Here is a 19927-nt window from a genome sequence, read left to right as displayed (position 1 = left end):
GAGCTAAAAGAGAGAGAATATGGACTCAGATCTATCAGGTGGACACAAAGACTCCTAATGACTGATCATGTTTTCTGTAACTGCTGGATGTGGAGATAAAAAATATCGCTATCAAGGCAATATTGTGATAACTACTTGTCTCCACTGCAAGTGCACTCCAAGTGGCAAAGAAATTCAACTCTTTCAGCTTTAGCTTCTGCTGCAAAGCTTTGATTATTTTTACCTTGTGCTGTTTTTTAATTTCAGTGTGTCAGATCCTGCCAAAAGGCGTGGTCTCTGTGATTGGGCCCGCCTCCAGCCCTGCCTCCGGGTCTACCATCAGTCACATCTGTGGGGAGAAAGAGGTGAGTCACATCTGGCTCCAAAACATGAAACATCAGGTGTTAAAGCCTTCTTTGTGGATTTTAAAGGGTTTCACTTATGTTTAACCATTTTTCTACTTCAGTAAATTTACATGAGTCCGTCTCCTTCTAAGCTCCTAACCATCCTGATATCTGCTCGCTTTGCCTGACAGGTCTCATATTATTGGATTCTCTGCTCGGATTTAAAATAAGCTCTTCATATCAGAGTGAAGCCCATCTGAGCTAATTACAGTTTACCATTTAAACCTCTGCAGGTGTGAGCTCAGGTTAAATCACTGAGCTGCGGATCACACAGGACATTTCGTCCCCTGACCTGATCCTTCATTCATCACTGATGTGATTCATTTTTCAATTTGTTGTTAATTTTTCAGATTAGATACAGACACTGTCAGTCACAGGATCTTTGCTCTGTGGAGTCTGAATTGAAACAGAGCAGCTTTAAAACTCTGTCTGAAATAAATGAGAAAAGCTCTCAGTCTGGTGTAAGTTTGGTAAGCATTTGGTGCAGACACAATCCATTTTTCCCACTGGTAACTTTGGTAAACTATTTTGATTATAAAAATAAGGAACAAATAACAAATAGTTGTGTATCGTGCTGTACGGACACTGAACAAACACTTTCCTAGGAGGCAACAGGTCATAACAGGCTATAAAAATGTATCGTTTGATATGAAATTGACAATACCAAAATACACAGAATGATACAAGATATTTTTTTTTGCATCGGGGGAGTGTTATAATTAGTTCCACCTTGACTATATTCAAACATTCAAAGCATCTGAACGTTTATGATCTCAGTAATCTGCACTTCTGGGGAATGTAGGCATGCTGGATGTAATTTTATTCAAATCCCCACCAGCAGTGGAGCAACACCAACACACAATCTTTCTTTGATACACAACTCTCCTCCTCTTGCTGCTGTAGCTGTCCTGGAACCTGCAGATGGATTTCTTAGCTCCGCCGTTTTATTTGTGTTCGTCATAGTGTGACTGAATCAGTCCACTTGTTGTACTAACCTCAGCACGTAGCTAACAGCATAGGGCTAGAAGTGTCTGGGGGGAACATAGCTTGTTCACATGTATTCGACATTACACGCATCAATCTACATACCATGTATTCTGTGTGGGTCTGTGTGTGTAACAGACTGTGACAGTTCAGTAAGAATATAAAAAATGGTTACAACCCTTGTAAAAAATATTTTTAATGCTACAATAAGCACTGCAGTCTCTGCCCCCATAAGTCCTGGGCCACCAGAGGGTACTACCACTAGGTAAGGGACTTGTGGGTGCTAAAAACTACCATGCGGTTCAGCAACTAGATTTAGAACCACCTTTAACTTCTGCATGGGTTCTCTCTCTGGCTGTATGAATAGAACTGGATACAACATTGGCAGAGGAGCCTCGTTCATTTCTATGAAAGTTGCAGGAGCGCATGAAGTTTGGCAATCTGAGTATAAAATTATTCTGATCTTACTTCTGAGACTTCTGCCTCCTGAGCAACTAACTTGCAGTTTAGCCCTCGACTAAGTTGAATGGGGATGAAATGATTTAATACTGTGCCTCTTATAGACTTCCAAACTGTTATCAGACCAAATAGATCAAATCCCGATAGTCAGATGAGTCATTTCAGGGGGGGTTTAATGCACCCAAAAAGTATCCACGGATTTACAGATGTCTCTGAAACAATTTAACTGTATAGGAAAAAGTCTTTTTTAGCCCAGTGGCATCATGTGGTGGACCAAGAAATTGTAATTCCACAGACTGGCCAATATGTCAAATTGACTTCAAAGCCTGGCGCTGTTTCTGGGGGCTTGGTCCTATCCTTTGTATCCTTTTGTTGAAATTGGCTTTGGCTCCAAACTGTTTTCCAAACACTGTTGTATGTGAAAAAAATAATAAAATAATCAAAATCCAATGTGTTGGAGTGTGTTGAAGTGGGAACCCTTCTCTCTACCTCAAACTGGTTTTAGACATTTGATGAAGGTAATCCTGTCTGTCATAGGTATGAGAAAGATAAAATAATCTCTAAATACACTCATGGAAATAGAGGTGCTAATTTGAACCATATAGAGTTCTTCAGCTTGTTTTATAAAGGTTCCACTTGGAACCTGTTAGAAGGTTCTATCTAGAATCCAACATAAAGGGTTATACTTAGAACCATCTGTGATGGGTTGCACCCAGAACCCGCTATGAGAGGTTCTACAGAAAACCCCTCTATGGTGCAACTGTTTCACGTGGAACCCTCTCTGGTTATTCTGTTCAGAACCTTTCTACTTTCTAAGGGTGCTAACAGTCCTTTTTTGTTCCAAGGGTCTCATTTAGAACCAAACCAGGATGGCTTTAAAACATAGTACCTGACTACATTATCCATAGATCTCTCTCCCACTAATCATGGTTTTCGTGCACCAGGTTAGTCTCCTGCCATTGAAACCATGCCTAGCAGTCTTGGTCTTAGTGAGGCTCCTAAAGGACCAGAGCTGATGTTGTCTAGTACAAAACACAACACAATGGTTTACAATCATCTACGTTCAAAAACATAATTTGAATCATGGGAAACATTTGATTATTTGAGGGTGAGCATCTTTTAACACCCATGTTTTCAGTAACCCTTGAAGAACTATTTCTTCTGAAAAAGGTTTCTTGTATAGTTTTTAATGAAACCATTAGATTTACAAAGAACCCTTAAAGAACTCTTTCTTCAAAAAGGGCCTTCAGAAGCAAATCGTTCTGTGTAGAACTTCAGCCTTTAAGGAAGAAACCTTTGGAATCTTTATTTCTAATAGTGTACAGGGATACCATTGCCCAAAATCGGACTGAAACAGGATACTTTGTTAGAGCTCATCGTGTTCTGGTGGGGTACCTGAACACTACCCAGGTCCCTTCAGTCCAAAGGCAGATTAGATTTTATGTTAAGGGAATTTCTGGAACCAGAGTTCCTGGGTCCCCAAAAAAGTTCCTGTTTAGGTTTGGCCACAGAGGAAAGGAAAAAAAAAATCACTGACTTTATCGTTTAACTGATCTTCCCTTTAGTTCCACCATGAGGTCAAATCTGATGAACAGATAGTTGAGCACAGTCATGCCCCTCAGAAGATGACTCCTTTTGTTTTGGACACTTGCTGGACTCTTTTCCGTTTTGTTAAAATTACTACATTTCTTCTTTCTTCCTCTTCCTTTCTTATCTTCTCTGAAATATCCATACATCCTTTGATATTAATGTTTCATCTGAGTGGAGATGAACACAAACTCTCTCTATGATTCCTGCATGAAACACTTTTCTAATATCACTGATGGTCTGGGCTTTGCTCCATTTTCAGATTTTCTTTTTGAAAGCGAACAAAGACTCGATTATCAGCGAGCATCGGAGTCTGATTAAAGCTTCCATTTCTGTTATCTGAACTTCTCGTAAAGCCTGTAAGGTTTGATGTTTTTTTTTTTTTTTTCAAACATTTGTTCTCTTGATTTCATCACCTTTTCTTTATTTCCCCTTTCTATTTCTCAGTCATTTCCTTGTTACTTCATCTTTTTTTCTCCTAACTTTTCATTTACTTTACTTTTGATTCCTGTTCTAGTCTTGCCCTTTTCCTTACATTGCCTTTTCCTTTCTTTTATCATACTTTTATTTTCCCTCAGATCATGAAGATAGGCCCAAATGAAACCCTGAAGCTGACAAATGCTTTTCTTTCCTTTAGTTTTTCCTTCCCAATAACTCTTCTTCCTCCTCCCTCCTTCACTCAGATTCCTCATGTGAAGATCGGTCCGGAGGAAACTCCGAAGCTCCCCTACCTTCGCTTTGCCTCAGTGACTCTTTACCCGAGTAATGAGGACCTGAGCCTGGCCATTGGATCCATCCTGCGCTCCTTTGGCTACCCAACAACCAGCCTCGTCTGTGCCAAAGCAGAGTGTGAGTCCATCTGTGAAGTGTGTGTTTGTGTGTGTGATGTCCTCCATTTCCTCCTTCACATCTCTTTATTTCCATAGTTTGAAGGTTACAGTGCAGCCTCCTCCACTCCAAGGCTGAAAACATTTGATTTTAGAGCTGCTCTTACCTCCTGCTTCTGGCTGGTCATTTCTGTGCTTTTATCCATCTTTTCTCAAGAGGTTTTTTTCCTCTCTGGTAACTTTATGAGCCCAACTGAATCTCCTTGTTCATCACTCATGTTTATCTGCTCTCCTCTGAATGTTCAATCGCCCGGTGTTGCTCTGCTGGACTTTGATACTTCAAGAAGTGCTGAGTGGCTGAATGTACTGTACCAGGGACAGTCAGGTTTTGTTCACATCAAACAGTAGTGTTCAATGAGATTTAGGCCTGCCATGATACTGTAATTACATTATTGACTTATCGTACAATACAAGGAAATGACTTTGATTATTTTGCTGACCTTGATTATGCCCATTGCTTTTACATGCAGGTTTGTTAAATCATTTTAGCCAACGTGATGACAGAATTAACAGTAGGGTTTGCATGACCATTACAAGACCTGGACACAGTGATATGCCTTTTTTGTCATCACCCCTGCCTACTTAACGCAAGTCTGGGAAAAAAAAAAAATAACACTTCAAAGACGACACTGTGGCTTACTGGTAGCCTGCAGTTGCGTTTTGAAGTGGAAGAGGTGTATTCCTGACAGTCTTTAGCTTGGCAAGCCCTGGGCAATGAGCCAAAAAGTCTGTTGTAGTTTTACCCCCAACAACTTCATCCTCCACTCCGTAAATCCACCAGCAAACTGCCCCGCTCCTAGACTGTCCATCCCGGGAGCCGACTGCAGCACAGTGGCTGGATCATGGAGGTAACGGTGGTGTTCCAGGAGCATTACTAGGTTTGTCTGTTAGTCTCAAGAGCCATCACTTTAGTTTTTGTTTGCCAGAAGTCTCAAACTAAGTAATTTTGTGATACTCCTATAAAAGGTACATTATTATTTTGTTACTTTTTTTAAAGTTTTTTTTTTTTTTTTTTTTTTAAACTCCAAGTCCAATGCCTGAATATTACTAATAATTCAAAAAAAGAAAGAAAAAAAAAGTGCTTTTGGAAGTGGTTTGGAAAATTCCACAGGTAAACTGCTTAATTGGTAACAGGTGATAGTATCATTATTTGATATAAAAGGGGCATCCTCTAAAGGCTCAGTCTTTTACAGACAGCGTGAAGTTCACCACTTTGTGAAAAACTGCATGGTCATTTCAACAGTTTCAGAATCTTTCTAAATGCACAGTTGCAAAGAATTTAGTGGTTTCACCGTCTACAATTGATAATAGACTCAAAAGATTCAGAGAATCCAGAGAAATCTCTGCACGTAAGGGATGAGGCTAAAAACCAACATTGAACACTCTAAACATTGCATTCTGTTTTTATGCCTCCACAGTGGTGATAGCCGTGGCTGAAAGCATTATGTTTTTGGGTTGTCCATCTGTACGTACACTCACCTGTTTCATATGTCGCATGCTTAGACTTTGGTGGTCATTGGGAAAAGGTCAAGGTCACTGTGATCTTGTCTTTCTCATTCACATGAGCGCAACATCTTAAGAAAACCTTGGGGGAATTTCTTCAGATTTGCCACAGAGATAGACTTGGACACGAGTATGAACTGATTAGATTTTGATGGTTAAGGGTTAAAGGTCAAGGTTGCTGTGACTTTACATTTATATCATTCTAGTGAATGCAACATCTCAAGAACAGCTTAAGGGAATTTCTTCAAATTTGGCTCAAACATTCACTTGGACTCAATGATGAACTGATAAAGATTTGGTGGTCGTAGGTCAAAGTCTTTGTAACCTCATCTATCTCATTCTTTTGAAAGTCATATCTCAAGAACAGCTTGAGATAATTTCTTCAAATTTGTGACAAACTTTTATCTGGACTCAACAATGAACTGGATTTAGATGGTCGAAGGTCAAGGTCACTGTGACCTCATAATATTTTTTTTTTTGGCCATAACTCAAGAATTCATATGCTTAATATGACAGACTTCAAACAAATGTCTAATAGGATAAAATGATGAGGTGATGATATTTTATATCCAAAAATGTCAAAGGTCAGCTTCACTGTAACATCATAATGTTCTGCATAAAACACTTTTCTGGCCATTTTTCAATGTCATATCTCAGGAACACAAGGGGCAATATTTGGTTGAATACATTATTGGTGACACTAATCTTGGGTGCCCACCTTGAAATTGTTTTGATTGTATAGATCGTCTGTGCTGCAGGGGAGAAGATGTGTGTAAAGCATCCATGTTTTTACAGACATGGATGAAAACTGTAAGAGAAACTTAACCGGGTAGGGTTATATATTATCCTTATATCAGAGGCTTAAAATGTAATATCATGTATCACAATTATTTCTGGGACAATATATTGTCCAACAATAAGAGATCAGCAGTCCCAGAGATACTCTTTAGTTGTTTTCTTGAAAGAGAGCTATTGGGTGATTATTTTATGTTATGTTGGGATTATTTGGAATCAAAAAAAACTTGTTTGTTGACTGTAAAACAAGGACAAACACTTGATGATGATCTATCATTGTTAAATTTACTGGGACATGTAGGTATAATTTGTGTGATTTCTGCCTGAAACACCTGCAGACGTTTTTTTTGTGGGCTCCACACGTTCTCCTCTCTCTATTCTTTTTGGTGCACTCCCATTAAAACAGTCCCAATTCACATGTCACGGTTCACCTAAGTTGAACCCATTCACTAATTGCTACAATTGATTTTGCTGTGAAATTTAGCAGTTTTAAATGCTGGTGTGACCTTCACTTTTCTCGGTTTCTCTTTTCTCTTCTTCCCTTTGCTTCCTTCCTTTACTCCTCTTTCCCTACTCCCTTCCACATTTCCTTCATCGATCTCCCTCCTGTTTTTCCGCCTGACTGGGCTGCCCTGGCTCACTGTTTTAACACTGCTCTGCTCTCGCTGCACACTCTCTCTCAGTCTTTAGCCGTACCCTCATCCTGTTAACACCAGTGTTTAACGAGCCTGTAATGTTGTCGTGAACGTTGCGGTCGGCCAGTTAAACCCCGTGGTGTTGTGATGAACGCTTTATGGTGCCGATTAGACGAGACACGCCTGCTGCTTCTGTCAGGACCGGACGAGGAGACGAGACGAAGGCCGACCGGCCCTGAATGTTAAAACTGAGATGATGCAATAGCAGCAGCCTTTCCTAAAAGTTACCCAGAAAAATATTTTAATAATGAAACTTTATGATCTACTTTTCAATGAGTTAAAATTATCCTCCTAAATGTATGAATAAATTGAACCAAATATCAGTGAATCCAGACTTTTTTTCTGGACAGGTCCAAATTGATTGTCTGTGGGAAAATTAATGGACTTTCAACATAATCACCTTTATAGCCATCTGTTTATTGCAGCTGCTCAAACCTTTCAGAGAAGAGATGGTTATTTGTCTCAAATGAGTCCCATAAATTTCTGGGACTTCTTATTTACCAAGTCCAAGCAATCATTTTAGTAAACAAGGTAAACATTGAGGGAAGATTTATTTACGGACTCCTGTCTCTTCCTCACAGCAGTCCTGAGCGTTTTAACAGTTTTTACCATAAATCTATGTTGGGAAAGGCTGACATATTTATTGATGTGTTTTAGTCAGCAGTTGCCAGAGGAAAATGTTGGCATTGTACGTTTCTGCAAACCACACATATGTTAGATTTGTACATTTCATATCAACGCTTCTAAAGTGATGCAGTGTATAAGCTGACTTTGTTACCCAAGGTGAAGGGGATGGCGTGACACTTAGATGAGACACCTGCCAATCTGCAGATCACTTTTCAAGACCAGAAACAACAAAACCGGTCATGATTTTAGTGAGCCATTGCTGTGTTTCAAGCGGCTTTTCGGGCAACAAACATGGTTTGTTTTAGTGATCCGAAGTTGTTTTCAGCAGCCCTTTGCCCCCAGAACCGATGCTTTCTAGTGACGCCTAGCTTTTCTTTTCAGCATCTTTTTGGCCACCGAAAACTGATGCTTTCTAGTGACCTGTAAATGTTTTTTGTTGCAGCTTGTGAGACCCCAAATGTGGGTGCTTTTCCTTGTTGTGTTTCCTGCAGCATTTTGGCTCCCAAAAACTGATCTTTTTGGTGATCCATAGCTGTTGTTGCTGTGGCTTGTCAACCCCAAATGTGGGTGTTTTTTGGGGGGGCATGTCTGTATTTAAAGCAGCTTTTTATCCTTAGACATGTATGTTTTTAATGGGACTTGTCACTGTGTTTCTGGCAGCTTTTTTGCCCCCCAAAATTGATGCTTTTTAGTGACCCATACCTGTTGTGGTGTGGTTTTCAGACCCCCAAATGTGGCTGTTTTCCATAGTGGCTGTTTTCCATTGTGCTATGTTTCCTGCAGCTTTCTGGGCCCCGAACATGGGTGTTTTTTGTCGACCCCTGGCTGTTATTACAGCAGCTTTTCAGTCCCCAACTGGGGTGTTTTTTAGGGACTCTTTGCTGTGTTCCTGCAGCTTCTGGGCCCCAAAATGGGCGATTTTTTACAACCCGTTGCTGTTTTTCCAGCAGCTTTTTAGCCCCCCAACATGGATGCTTTTTAGTGACCTGTCGCATTTCCAGCAGAGATAGTGCAAAAAAAAGGTGATTGTTTTTATAGATACATTTCCTGTAGGGATGTGCACCCAAAACCTCGTATTTAAAGCCAAAACATGCCCTTTCTCTAACCATTACCAAGTGGGTTTTGTGCCTAAACCTAACCGCATATTATCCACAGCCTTGTTGAAACGTGAAGTTTCAATATTTCTGCTACATATTAACATGTAAATGAAATGTGTCCATTGTTTGCAGAAAAATTGGGTTGGTTTTATTATATGTTATATGCTTCTGTCACCCACTTCCTGATTCTTGGCTCCACCCCGTAGGCCTGCTGCGATTGGAGGAGCTGGTCCACCGCTTCCTCATCTCCAGGGAGACACTGTCGGTGCGAATGCTGGACGACAGCCTTGACCCCACCCCCTTGCTGAAGGAGATCCGTGACGACAAAGTGGCCACCATCATCATCGATGCAAACGCCTCCATCTCTTATCACATCCTTAGGAAGGTCAGGATGTCAAAGGTTTTATTGATTCTCACTGACTTCACTGTTGAAAGCAACCCTGCCGGGGCTGCATCACCTTCTCTCTGAATATCAAAAGTTATCCACTGATAGTTTCACAGTGCAGACTGGAGCTGCTATTCTAATGCAGCATGGCATCTCATGATGTGAATAGTCCACAATGTAAAAACTGTAATATTGGCCAAGAATGGGGTCAGCTGAAATTAGCTGCCAACTCACTGACTCCACAGAAGCCAGTGGTGGAAAGTAAATATGTACATTTACTCATGGTAGCCTATAGCTATAGTTCGGCTTTAGGTTCTAACTATCTTTGTCTTTTTAACCTGTTGCTGCTGCTCAGTCAGTTTGACATCCTGGATATATCCTTCAAACACATTTTGTAGACTCCACTGTCTGCTTTTCTCTGGAATCACTATTTCATTTTTCCAAAAATATGCTAATATTTCTTCAGGGAGTGCAAGCTACAGTGTGGGCTCCATGCTTACTCTGACAGCTTGTCAGACCATCACAAAGGGGCAGGGCTTAGCAAATATTCTGCCCCCCACCCACGCGCGACTCTCAAGAGGGTAAGCGGTTATGAAAATGGATGGATGGATTTATATAGCACTTTTCAGGGAACTCAAAGATGCTTTAAAAACAGCAACAACAGTAAGCCAAAAAAAATAAATAAATAAAAATAAAAAATACATAAAAATTACGGGGGTTAGGGAGGGAAGTAGTCCAGAAAGGGTGGGCAAAGTACACTGATTTCAGAGGTTGTAGGCAGTTTTGAACAGATGTATTTTAACGGTTTTCTTGAAAGTGGAGAGTGAGGAGGGTCTCTGACCTCTCTCCAACAGGTAAACTTCTTTTACCTGTGCTGCTGTGGAAAAACATGCAACAAAATTAACGGGACTTTAGCTGTGCATCAGCCCACTACTTTTAAATGTCATCACTCAAGACAAGCAGTCATCAGTTTAAGACACACCTTCAAGAAGGTAGCCTTGTTGTAATGGAAATGCAAATCCCTGCTGTGCCAGGCTGACCGCCCAAACCAAGCCATGCCATGCCATGCCAAGCCATCCTATGACTGTTGAAAAGGGGTACATGTCTTTAAATAATGTGCCCATGGAGAAGCATGTCCAAGGAGAATAAAACTGGTCCCAGGACCAGCCCCTGAGGCACTCCATACTTCAGAGAAGAAAATAAGGAGAAATGGATGTTGAGAGACACAAAACCTCCTGTACATCAGATAAGATGAATTCCATTAATTTAATTTAATAGTTTTATTTTTTAAATAGTTTATTCATAGTTTTTATGGTTTATGTAGAATAAGTAGATAATTTGGTATAGACTGCTAGTGACTACCCCCCCCCCCCCCCAAAAAAAAAAATAAAAAAAATAAAAACGCAAATGGCAAATAGCAAATGGCAAATGGCACCATTTTTTGATTTTAATGTGAATTCATTTTGTCAATAAATACAGATGTAGTTCCGCAGTGGCAATCTGAATCAATCGAATCACCTGAAATAAAGAAACACTTCAATAAAAAGGCCCCTAAGCAGTGCTGCTCCTCTGTCTTTTTGAAACATCTTTATTTTCTGCTTTGTGTGTCTGTTTCTTCCTCTGTGGTGGTTACAGAGTAGAACAGGACCTTCAGACATGGGTTGGTTTCCTGCCAAACTGGCCAGTAGAGTCAACAGATTTTACAGCCTCAAACTAAATCTACCAGCTCTTGGCAGGTTGTAATTTCACTCTCTGCCCAGTAACCTTGGAGGTCCAAGAAGTTTTGAATACAAAATAAAAGCGCTCAGTAACTCTGTCATGTTTGTCTTTTTTTTCCCTATAAACTCAGCTCCTGCAGGCAGAACACAGCAGAGAGAAGCTCACAGTGTGTGGAAGGTTAATGGATTAATAACAGAGTCAGTTTGAAGGTCTCCACTGTGAGGTTGCCAGTTCCAGTCCCAGCCTGGCTGAATATTTGTACTGGGAGAGTTGTTCTATCAGGTTCTGCATGCAAACAGTGTGAAGCAGCAGCTGCTCAGAGGCAACATGCAGACATGAACACAGGAGAGAGCTTTTTGTTTCTCATCTCAAACCCACAGTCAGTGCTGCTCATTTTTAGGCATGACCACCTTCGTGCAATAACCTTAACCACATGTTTTTATTGTAACCATGACAGCAAAGCTCTCCTAACCTAAACAAAAATAGGGATTTTAACCCAAACCACAATCGTTTTCACCTATTGGAAATATTCTGTTTGGTGTAGGAGAGGGTTGGTGGAGTAGAGTGTGCAGGAGGCAGGGCATGATGCAAAAAGTATGCTGCAGAAATCACCAGGTTTTGTTCACAAAGCCAGTTTGTAGTTTGGTCTTTAACGACTAAATCTCTTGCCGTGTCTTTGATTTATATGACAATTTTGGTATCAACTTTTACCGACAGAAGTCCTTGAATGTAGTTGTGTGGGAGGACGCTGGAGAACCTGGAGTAAAACCATGCTAACCAAGCCTCGAGGAACAGTGCTGGGTTTGGGTTTGGTTGAATTACAACTTTTGGGTCATCATATGCCATTTGACCCAAAAAGACTTTTTTCCATAGACTTTCATTGTGAAAGAGACACCTGTAAATGAATGCACAATTAAATCATTTTAACCTGATTGAAGTTAGTGGACGGTAGGGAAGGCCAAATGAAGCCTCATGAAGTAGTTTCTTTATTTTATGAGCCCACTAGAGGGCGCTCTTGGTTTGTAGAGAGAGGCTCAAAGAATGGCAATTCAGTGTGCTTCCAACCTTTTGTTGAACAGAAAGTGCCATCTAGTGGGCTCATAAAATAAAGAAAATGCTTCATGAGGCTTCATTTGGCCATCACTAGTGGAAGACTAAACTGGAAGTAAGCTGCCCATCCTGCAGAAGTTACCTGCTCAGCAGCCAAAAGTCTCTAGTATGCTTGATCTTTGGGCCAACAGTGTGAAAGATCTGGGTCATTTTATAATCTGGATGTTGAACTTTTAGGGGTTATGCACCACTGAGCAATGGAACTGGAACAATCAGGACCCTGCCTCCAACACTGTATCCAGCTCTCTTAAATGGCCATGTTTATTGTTTGGTGGCGACCTCTGGTGGCTGCAGTAATTATGATGGGAGCAATGAAGGAAGTTAAATAGCATAATTTTAGTTTAAAGAGCGAGGAAGCTGGCGCAGGGAGTAGGGTCAAACAAACACAGACTTTAACCCTGGAGACTGTTGTTTGTGTCCTGCATGAAACCAAATGTCAACATTATTTAAAGTGAGATACATAAGTTATGTTACAGTGGGCAGTAGCATCACTTAAAATAGTGACGTTACTAACTTAACTACATTTCTCAGTGGTGTGATGGTAACGTTATAGACCCACAAGTCAGACGCAAGTTAGATGCTTTGCTTAACTAAAGACTGATGACTTTCTCCCTGATTTTGTGTTTAGATAGGTGGATACAATTTCAGAGTTTAAAAAAACTCCCTAAGTTGCAGAACCAATAGTAAATCTGCAGGGCGGTCCTTCAGTGGCTCGCTGAACTCTTGTGCTTGTAAACATAGTCCCACTAGAAACACGTGTAGCGGTACAAAATGGCTCAGCCACGCTTGCAGAAAACGGCATCAAAGTTAGGGGATGTTTGTCGCGTTTGCGGCGACACATTCTCGCCAACTAAAAGAAACAAACATAATCTTTTACAAGGCCATGACTCATCCGTCCGGCCAGACTATAGAGGCAGTCGCCTTGTTGTTTACAAATACTTCCGGGTAGAAAACCAGCAGATATATATATATATATATATACAGTACAGGCCAAAAGTTTGGACACACCTTCTCATTCAATGCATTTTCTTTATTTTCATGACTATTTACATTGTAGATTCTCACTGAAGGCATCAAAACTATGAATGAACACATGTGGAGTTATGTACTTAACAAAAAAAGGTGAAATAACTGAAAACATGTTTTATATTCTAGTTTCTTCAAAATAGCCACCCTTTGCTCTGATTACTGCTTTGCACACTCTTGGCATTCTCTCCATGAGCTTCAAGAGGTAGTCACCTGAAATGGTTTTCCAACAGTCTTGAAGGAGTTCCCAGAGGTGTTTAGCACTTGTTGGCCCCTTTGCCTTCACTCTGTGGTCCAGCTCACCCCAAACCATCTGGATTGGGTTCAGGTCCGGTGACTGTGGAGGCCAGGTCATCTGCCGCAGCACTCCATCACTCTCCTTCTTGGTCAAATAGCCCTTACACAGCCTGGTGGTGTGTTTGGGGTCATTGTCCTGTTGAAAAATAAATGATCGTCCAACTAAACGCAAACCGGATGGGATGGCATGTCGCTGCAGGATGCTGTGGTAGCCATGCTGGTTCAGTGTGCCTTCAATTTTGAATAAATCCCCAACAGTGTCACCAGCAAAACACCCCCACACCATCACACCTCCTCCTCCATGCTTCACAGTGGGAACCAGGCATGTGGAATCCATCCGTTCACCTTTTCTGTGTCTCACAAAGACACGGCGGTTGGAACCAAAGATCTCAAATTTGGACTCATCAGACCAAAGCACAGATTTCCACTGGCCTAATGTCCATTCCTTGTGTTTCTTGGCCCAAACAAATCTCTTCTGCTTGTTGCCTCTCCTTAGCAGTGGTTTCCTAGCAGCTATTTGACCATGAAGGCCTGATTGGCGCAGTCTCCTCTTAACAGTTGTTCTAGAGATGGGTCTGCTGCTAGAACTCTGTGTGGCATTCATCTGGTCTCTGATCTGAGCTGCTGTTAACTTGCCATTTCTGAGGCTGGTGACTCGGATGAACTTATCCTCAGAAGCAGAGGTGACTCTTGGTCTTCCTTTCCTGGGTCGGTCCTCATGTGTGCCAGTTTCGTTGTAGCGCTTGATGGTTTTTGCGACTCCACTTGGGGACACATTTAAAGTTTTTGCAATTTTCCGGACTGGCTGACCTTCATTTCTTAAAGTAATGATGGCCACTCGTTTTTCTTTAGTTAGTTGATTGGTTCTTGCCATAATATGAATTTTAACAGTTGTCCAATAGGGCTGTCGGCTGTGTATTAACCTGACTTCTGCACAACACAACTGATGGTCCCAACCCCATTGATAAAGCAAGAAATTCCACTAATTAACCCTGATAAGGCACACCTGTGAAGTGGAAAACCATTTCAGGTGACTACCTCTTGAAGCTCATGGAGAGAATGCCAAGAGTGTGCAAAGCAGTAATCAGAGCAAAGGGTGGCTATTTTGAAGAAACTAGAATATAAAACATGTTTTCAGTTATTTCACCTTTTTTTGTTAAGTACATAACTCCACATGTGTTCATTCATAGTTTTGATGCCTTCAGTGAGAATCTACAATGTAAATAGTCATGAAAATAAAGAAAACGCATTGAATGAGAAGGTGTGTCCAAACTTTTGGCCTGTACTGTATATATATATATATATATCACATTTTTCACATCACTGTATCACCGTTCAGACTAATCCGATGTTTGTAAGGTCTATAAACACAATGATTGAACAAACATTACTATTTCTTAGCCGTTAGCAGTGTTAAACGGTCCATGAAAAAATTTTTTTTTCCAGCGGATATCTTAGTTACAACATGATTGAGCTAGCAAAGCAGTTTTGTGTTGCTATGTGTGGTATTTATTCAGTTTTGGGAAATCACGATGTCTAGAAAGCATCAGTGGCTGCAGCTGACAGGGACAGCTAACAGCCTAACAGCAGCAGCAAAGCTAACATCAGGACGTCATCTGTTAAAAGCCTCCCGTTGTCGGATACGACATGACACTACTCCAGTTAGCTCAATCATGTTGTAACTAAGACATCCGCTGGAAAAAATATTTTTTTCATGGATGAGCACACGTTTGATAAAACGGAGTTAAATCTCTCGGCATCCATTTTCAAGCTCTCTGTGTGTTTGTTTCCTTGCAGATGAGAAAAGGGGGAGCGCACATTTCTGAGAAGGCGTGTCTTTTTTAAAAATGCAAGAGGCGTTGCTTTGTCGCCAGCCGTTTTCTCCGGTGTGTTAAACACACTTTAGAAAGGAGTGTCCCCAGACTATCAGAAGGCGGAGATCTCTGATTGGCTGGTGGCGAGACTAGTAACGTCACTACTTTCTGAGTCACTTTGCTTTTCAGTAGCAAAGTTGATTAATTGAAATAAATATTTTCAATAGGTCTGTTTTTGTTATTGTTTATATTAGTCTTTTATTTATTATGGCTTTATTGAGTAAAAAAATATAATTTTTAAAAGTAGCTTTGCAAGTAGCAGGCTACTTTTGCCATTTTCTTCCATAACTTGCTATATTTCTCTGGGGATAACCCATATCCACAGTATAAGACTGATAACCTCTAGTAATGTCCATTTCATTGAGTGATAACATCTGAAACAGATGAGGACTGCAAGTATGGGTCTGACAATGCTAAATATCAGGTAATTGAGAGTAACTTTCTTAGGAGAGAGTCAGACTGATCACTGTACTGCTTGCAGGTGAAAAGACATGGAGACATCCCTGTTGAATTCCGGCTATGTTTGACTGAAAGTGTTTGGATGTCTGGGTTACATATAACCACAAAACCTCCAAACCATTATAGTACTACGATTATAGATGTCTAGACGTTTTTTCATCACATCAGAGCAAACTGAGCTCTTTCAGCTGTTGCTCTGCTTCTTATTATTACCTCCCCATACTTTTCTGAGCAGCTTTTCATCACTGACAGCTCCTGTAGTTTTATTCTGGAACATAATCACTGTTTCATGTTGTTAAAGAAGCAGGAAGGCTCCAACATAGAGTGTCAGGATGAGACATAATTGTCTCCAATTTAGGACAAACTCCAGTGAGCAGGAGGAGGGATATAAAACAGATGGTTCCCTTGTTTTTTTCTTAATAAACTGTGACTCATGTTTCCTTAGATAAAGTTTTAAGATTTGTACTTCCTGTTTCACGGCACTGACATTAGTTTCTTCTTCTTCTTCTGGTGATCTGCAGGCAAACGAGTTGGGGATGACGTCAGCCTTCTACAAGTACATCCTCACCACCATGGTAAGAGCTTTGTCTTTTCAGTCATCATGACGCACTCATCATCCATTAAACTTCTTTTCCTCTTTTATTCTTCCTCATAAAGACGAAGGTGCTCGTCTTTTTTTGTACAATTACAGATGCCTCCCTTTTTTCTTTCCTTCGCTGTTAAACCTCAATTTCTGTCATCTCCGAATCTGTTTATGTAATTTTCATTTCCTTAATTGCATTTACTTTTTTCCTTTTCTTAAACCCCTCGTCTTCTCTAATTTCCTTGTCAATGTCTTTCCTTGTTCCTTTTTTTCCTATACTACCTTCTTTTAACTCCTTAAATTCCCCTTACTTTTTGTTCTTTGTCATCCATTGGCTTCCTTCATCTCCTATCATGTTATTCTTTCCTTTCCTAAAGTGCATCATCCCTTTTTTCCTTTCCTTTTCACTCCTAAGTCATCTCACCTTCCCTCGTTGCTAAATTCTGTAACTCTTTTCTCCTCCATTTTAATTATTTCCCTGTCTCTTTTCTTTTCTTCCCCCACAATTTTATTTCCTTTTCTTCACCATCCCTTTACATTATTTCCTTTCCTATACCTCCTCTCTGACTCACTGCTCATTTTCCTTTAATCTCTTATTTTTGTCCTCACCCCCTTTTTTGTTTCCTTTCCATTACTAAATCTCTTCCTCTCTCCTTTATTTTGTCCTTCCCCCCTTCCATCTCTTTCCTTTCCTTTCCTTTCCTTTCCTTTCCTTTCCTTTCCTTCCCTTTCCTTTCCAAAACCTGTCCTCCCCTCCTTGTCCTTTCCTTTTACGTTCCCTGTGTTGTCTCTTTCTGTCGTCTCTCGTTTTTCTTTAATCCCTGACACTTCTTCTCACATCTCCTCTTTCTTTATTACTTTTCCTTTCCTCTCCTTAACCTGACCTCCTCTCCCATTTCCTCTCTCCCTTTTGCCTTTAAATCCCTCCCCCTCTCCCTATTTTCCTGTCCTTCCCTGAATCCCTTTCTCCTCAGTGATACCATAACCTTTATCTTTTCTTTTTCCTTGTTTCTTTCCTGCCTATTTTCCCTCCCTTCTTTTCTTTCCCTAAATTATTTCCTCCACTCTCATCTCTTTCTGCAGTTCATTTTTTCCTTTTCAAAATCCTGTCTATATACCAACCTCCATTCCTCTTTCTGTCTTCCTCTTCTTTTCTTTTCTTTTTTTCTTTTTGATACCTCCTCTCTGTCTTAGTTCTTCCTTTCATTTCCTCTGCCCTTCTGTCCTCATTCCCTTTTTAGTGTATTTTCCTTGACAAAATCTTTTCCTGTTTTTCCTTCCCCTCCCTTTCTCTTTCCTTCTGTCTGTTTCCTGCTTATCTAATCTCCCTTTTTTCATTCCCTAAATTATTTCATCCACTCTGATGTCTTTCTACATTACTTTTCACCACTTTTGCATTCCGTTCCTTTCCTCTACTTTCTTCTCTTTTCCTGTCCTTTTCTTTCCTTTCCTTTCCTTTTCTTTCCTTTCCTTTCCTTTTCTTTTTTCTCACAATCACCTATCATTTTTTTGTCATCAGTTTCTCCATCTCACCATCACCATCTTTGTTATTTTGTTAGTACTAAACCAATCTTTTCACTTGTTTAAGGATGCTTATGGATCACATCCTTCTCTCTCACTGCACTCTTTACCCATAACTCCTCTCCTCCCCTCTCTCCTCTCATCAGAGATGCACACTGTTCCCGCTGCCGTTTGTCATCATTATAATTTTACCATCCGGTGTTGTGCCCTTGTGCAGAGAGACTTTGCGTGGATAATAACTCGTCTCAATCTCCGCCTCATCTCTAAACACCGTCATGTCACGGACTTTAACGGAGCTGTTCGCAAGGGCACTTCACGCTGTGCTCAGAAACCAAGGGCGAAAGTGCCGTTCTCCCCCCTCCAGCAGAAGCCTGGATAGCAACCAAAAGTAAAATTATTCCCCTACTTCACCACTTCCACACACTCTCATACACCTGCAGCACTGTCTTTGACCTACCTCTAACTTTGTATTAAACACGCTCTGCTGACTGTGACAAGACGAGAAGGCTTCTGACGCCAGACGTTATGTAGAGTTCACCACCGCTGTTTGGCTATGAGACATCTGAGGGTAAAGATGGAAAAACTATACAGGAAATAAGATGCCAGAGACTAAAGTGTTTACATCCAGGCAGTTAGCTCAGTTAGCTTGCTAAAGTATCAACTTGTCAAAAAAACCTGCTTTGTCAGTGGACTTTCACATCTAAATATGACATGGGGTATCCTCCTGCGTCTGTTGTTGACATTCCAGTGCACCGTGTCAGTTTACACTTGTGTAATGCATTGTGTCTTTTCAAATATACTTCAGTTCTCACAGGAAATGTACAGTTTCTGCTTGTTAGATGCATGATGCAAGATGCTGTCTTTTTCAAAATACACTTACAATATCAGTAAAATTTATTTCCTTGTGCAACAAAAGCAAGTATTCAGGTTTTTAAGAAAAACATTGTAGTTTGGCTCAACATTCACATGTGAAATGAAGACTGGACTACTGAGTGAAAGTCTGGAGTTTGTTGGACCCATCCAACTCCCTTCTCATTCACCCTATAGGGATTTTCCAGGCAGCATTACAAACTGATCCTTCTCAGTGGCATATCATACTGCCACAAAAGGTACCTTTTTGCATTGGTGTCTGACGCCAAAATGACTGACAAAGTGGCAGTATTTGACAAGTTGGGATTGAGAATGGGCTGGTTTGAAAGATACATGAAGGATATCAAACTCACTCAGCAATGAAAATAGGTGAAAAAGATAAAGATAGAAGCTAAAGCATAACGTTTAGATGACAGCGTAACTGTGAAACACCACATCATCTGGCATTCAAAACAGAAGACGATGAAAATAAAGGGAAATTTCACAGATTTTGAATCAGTTATATGTCATCACATTGTGTGCAGAAAACAGTGTTTTGGTTCCCCTGTGCTGCCAGCACCCTGACCCCCAGCAGATGGGCATTGATGCCAAAAATCATTCAGCTGCACACAATGTCATGACACACAGCTAGTTGGTGAAGTTTATCTGCTTCCCTTCACTGGTTCCTGTAGAGCAGGGTCGGTCTTTATTCAGTGTAATAATAGTTAAAAAACAAAAGTAGTAGTAGGCTGTACCTTCAGTAGCTAGCTACCTTGTTAGCTCACCCTGCACTTATCAGGATTTGATTTGGGTTTTGAAATGGAGAAAAAACACATCTCCTTCCAACCTCTCCATGTAACAAGTGTAATTGTTGCACCTGTCACAGGCATCATGTTCAGCTCAAAATCTTCAAATCCAGCCTGAAAATGAGGGAAATCTGAAAAGACTGTACAACCCTTGTCAAAGCTGGCCAGTGCTATGCTATGATCGTCCAGCCTGTGTTCAAGTGACCAGATTTAGCAAAGTGTCAGTTGAAGTTTTTAGCCTCTTTGAGCTCTTAGTTTTGGTTTAACGGCTCATTTCATGA

The 19927-nt window shown here is 40.7% G+C and overlaps 1 protein-coding gene across 2 annotated transcripts in view; it reads left to right on the top strand.

Moving 5' to 3' along the window:
• LOC117263687 (glutamate receptor ionotropic, kainate 5-like) overlaps positions 1-19927 on the top strand; it is a 417373-nt gene that overhangs the window by 279421 nt on the left and 118025 nt on the right. For both annotated transcript variants that reach the window (XM_033637282.2, XM_033637280.2), the window contains exons 5-8: positions 247-344; positions 4097-4262; positions 9224-9402; positions 16409-16462. In XM_033637282.2, the coding sequence (XP_033493173.2) occupies positions 247-344; positions 4097-4262; positions 9224-9402; positions 16409-16462 (497 nt within the window). The remainder of the gene's footprint in view (positions 1-246; positions 345-4096; positions 4263-9223; positions 9403-16408; positions 16463-19927) is intronic.

The sequence above is a fragment of the Epinephelus lanceolatus genome, chromosome 16, assembly GCF_041903045.1.
Source record: "Epinephelus lanceolatus isolate andai-2023 chromosome 16, ASM4190304v1, whole genome shotgun sequence".
In the NCBI taxonomy this organism is placed as follows: domain Eukaryota; kingdom Metazoa; phylum Chordata; class Actinopteri; order Perciformes; family Serranidae; genus Epinephelus; species Epinephelus lanceolatus.
The sequence above is the reverse complement of the archived record's forward strand: the minus strand, read 5'-3'. Positions and strand labels throughout refer to the sequence as shown.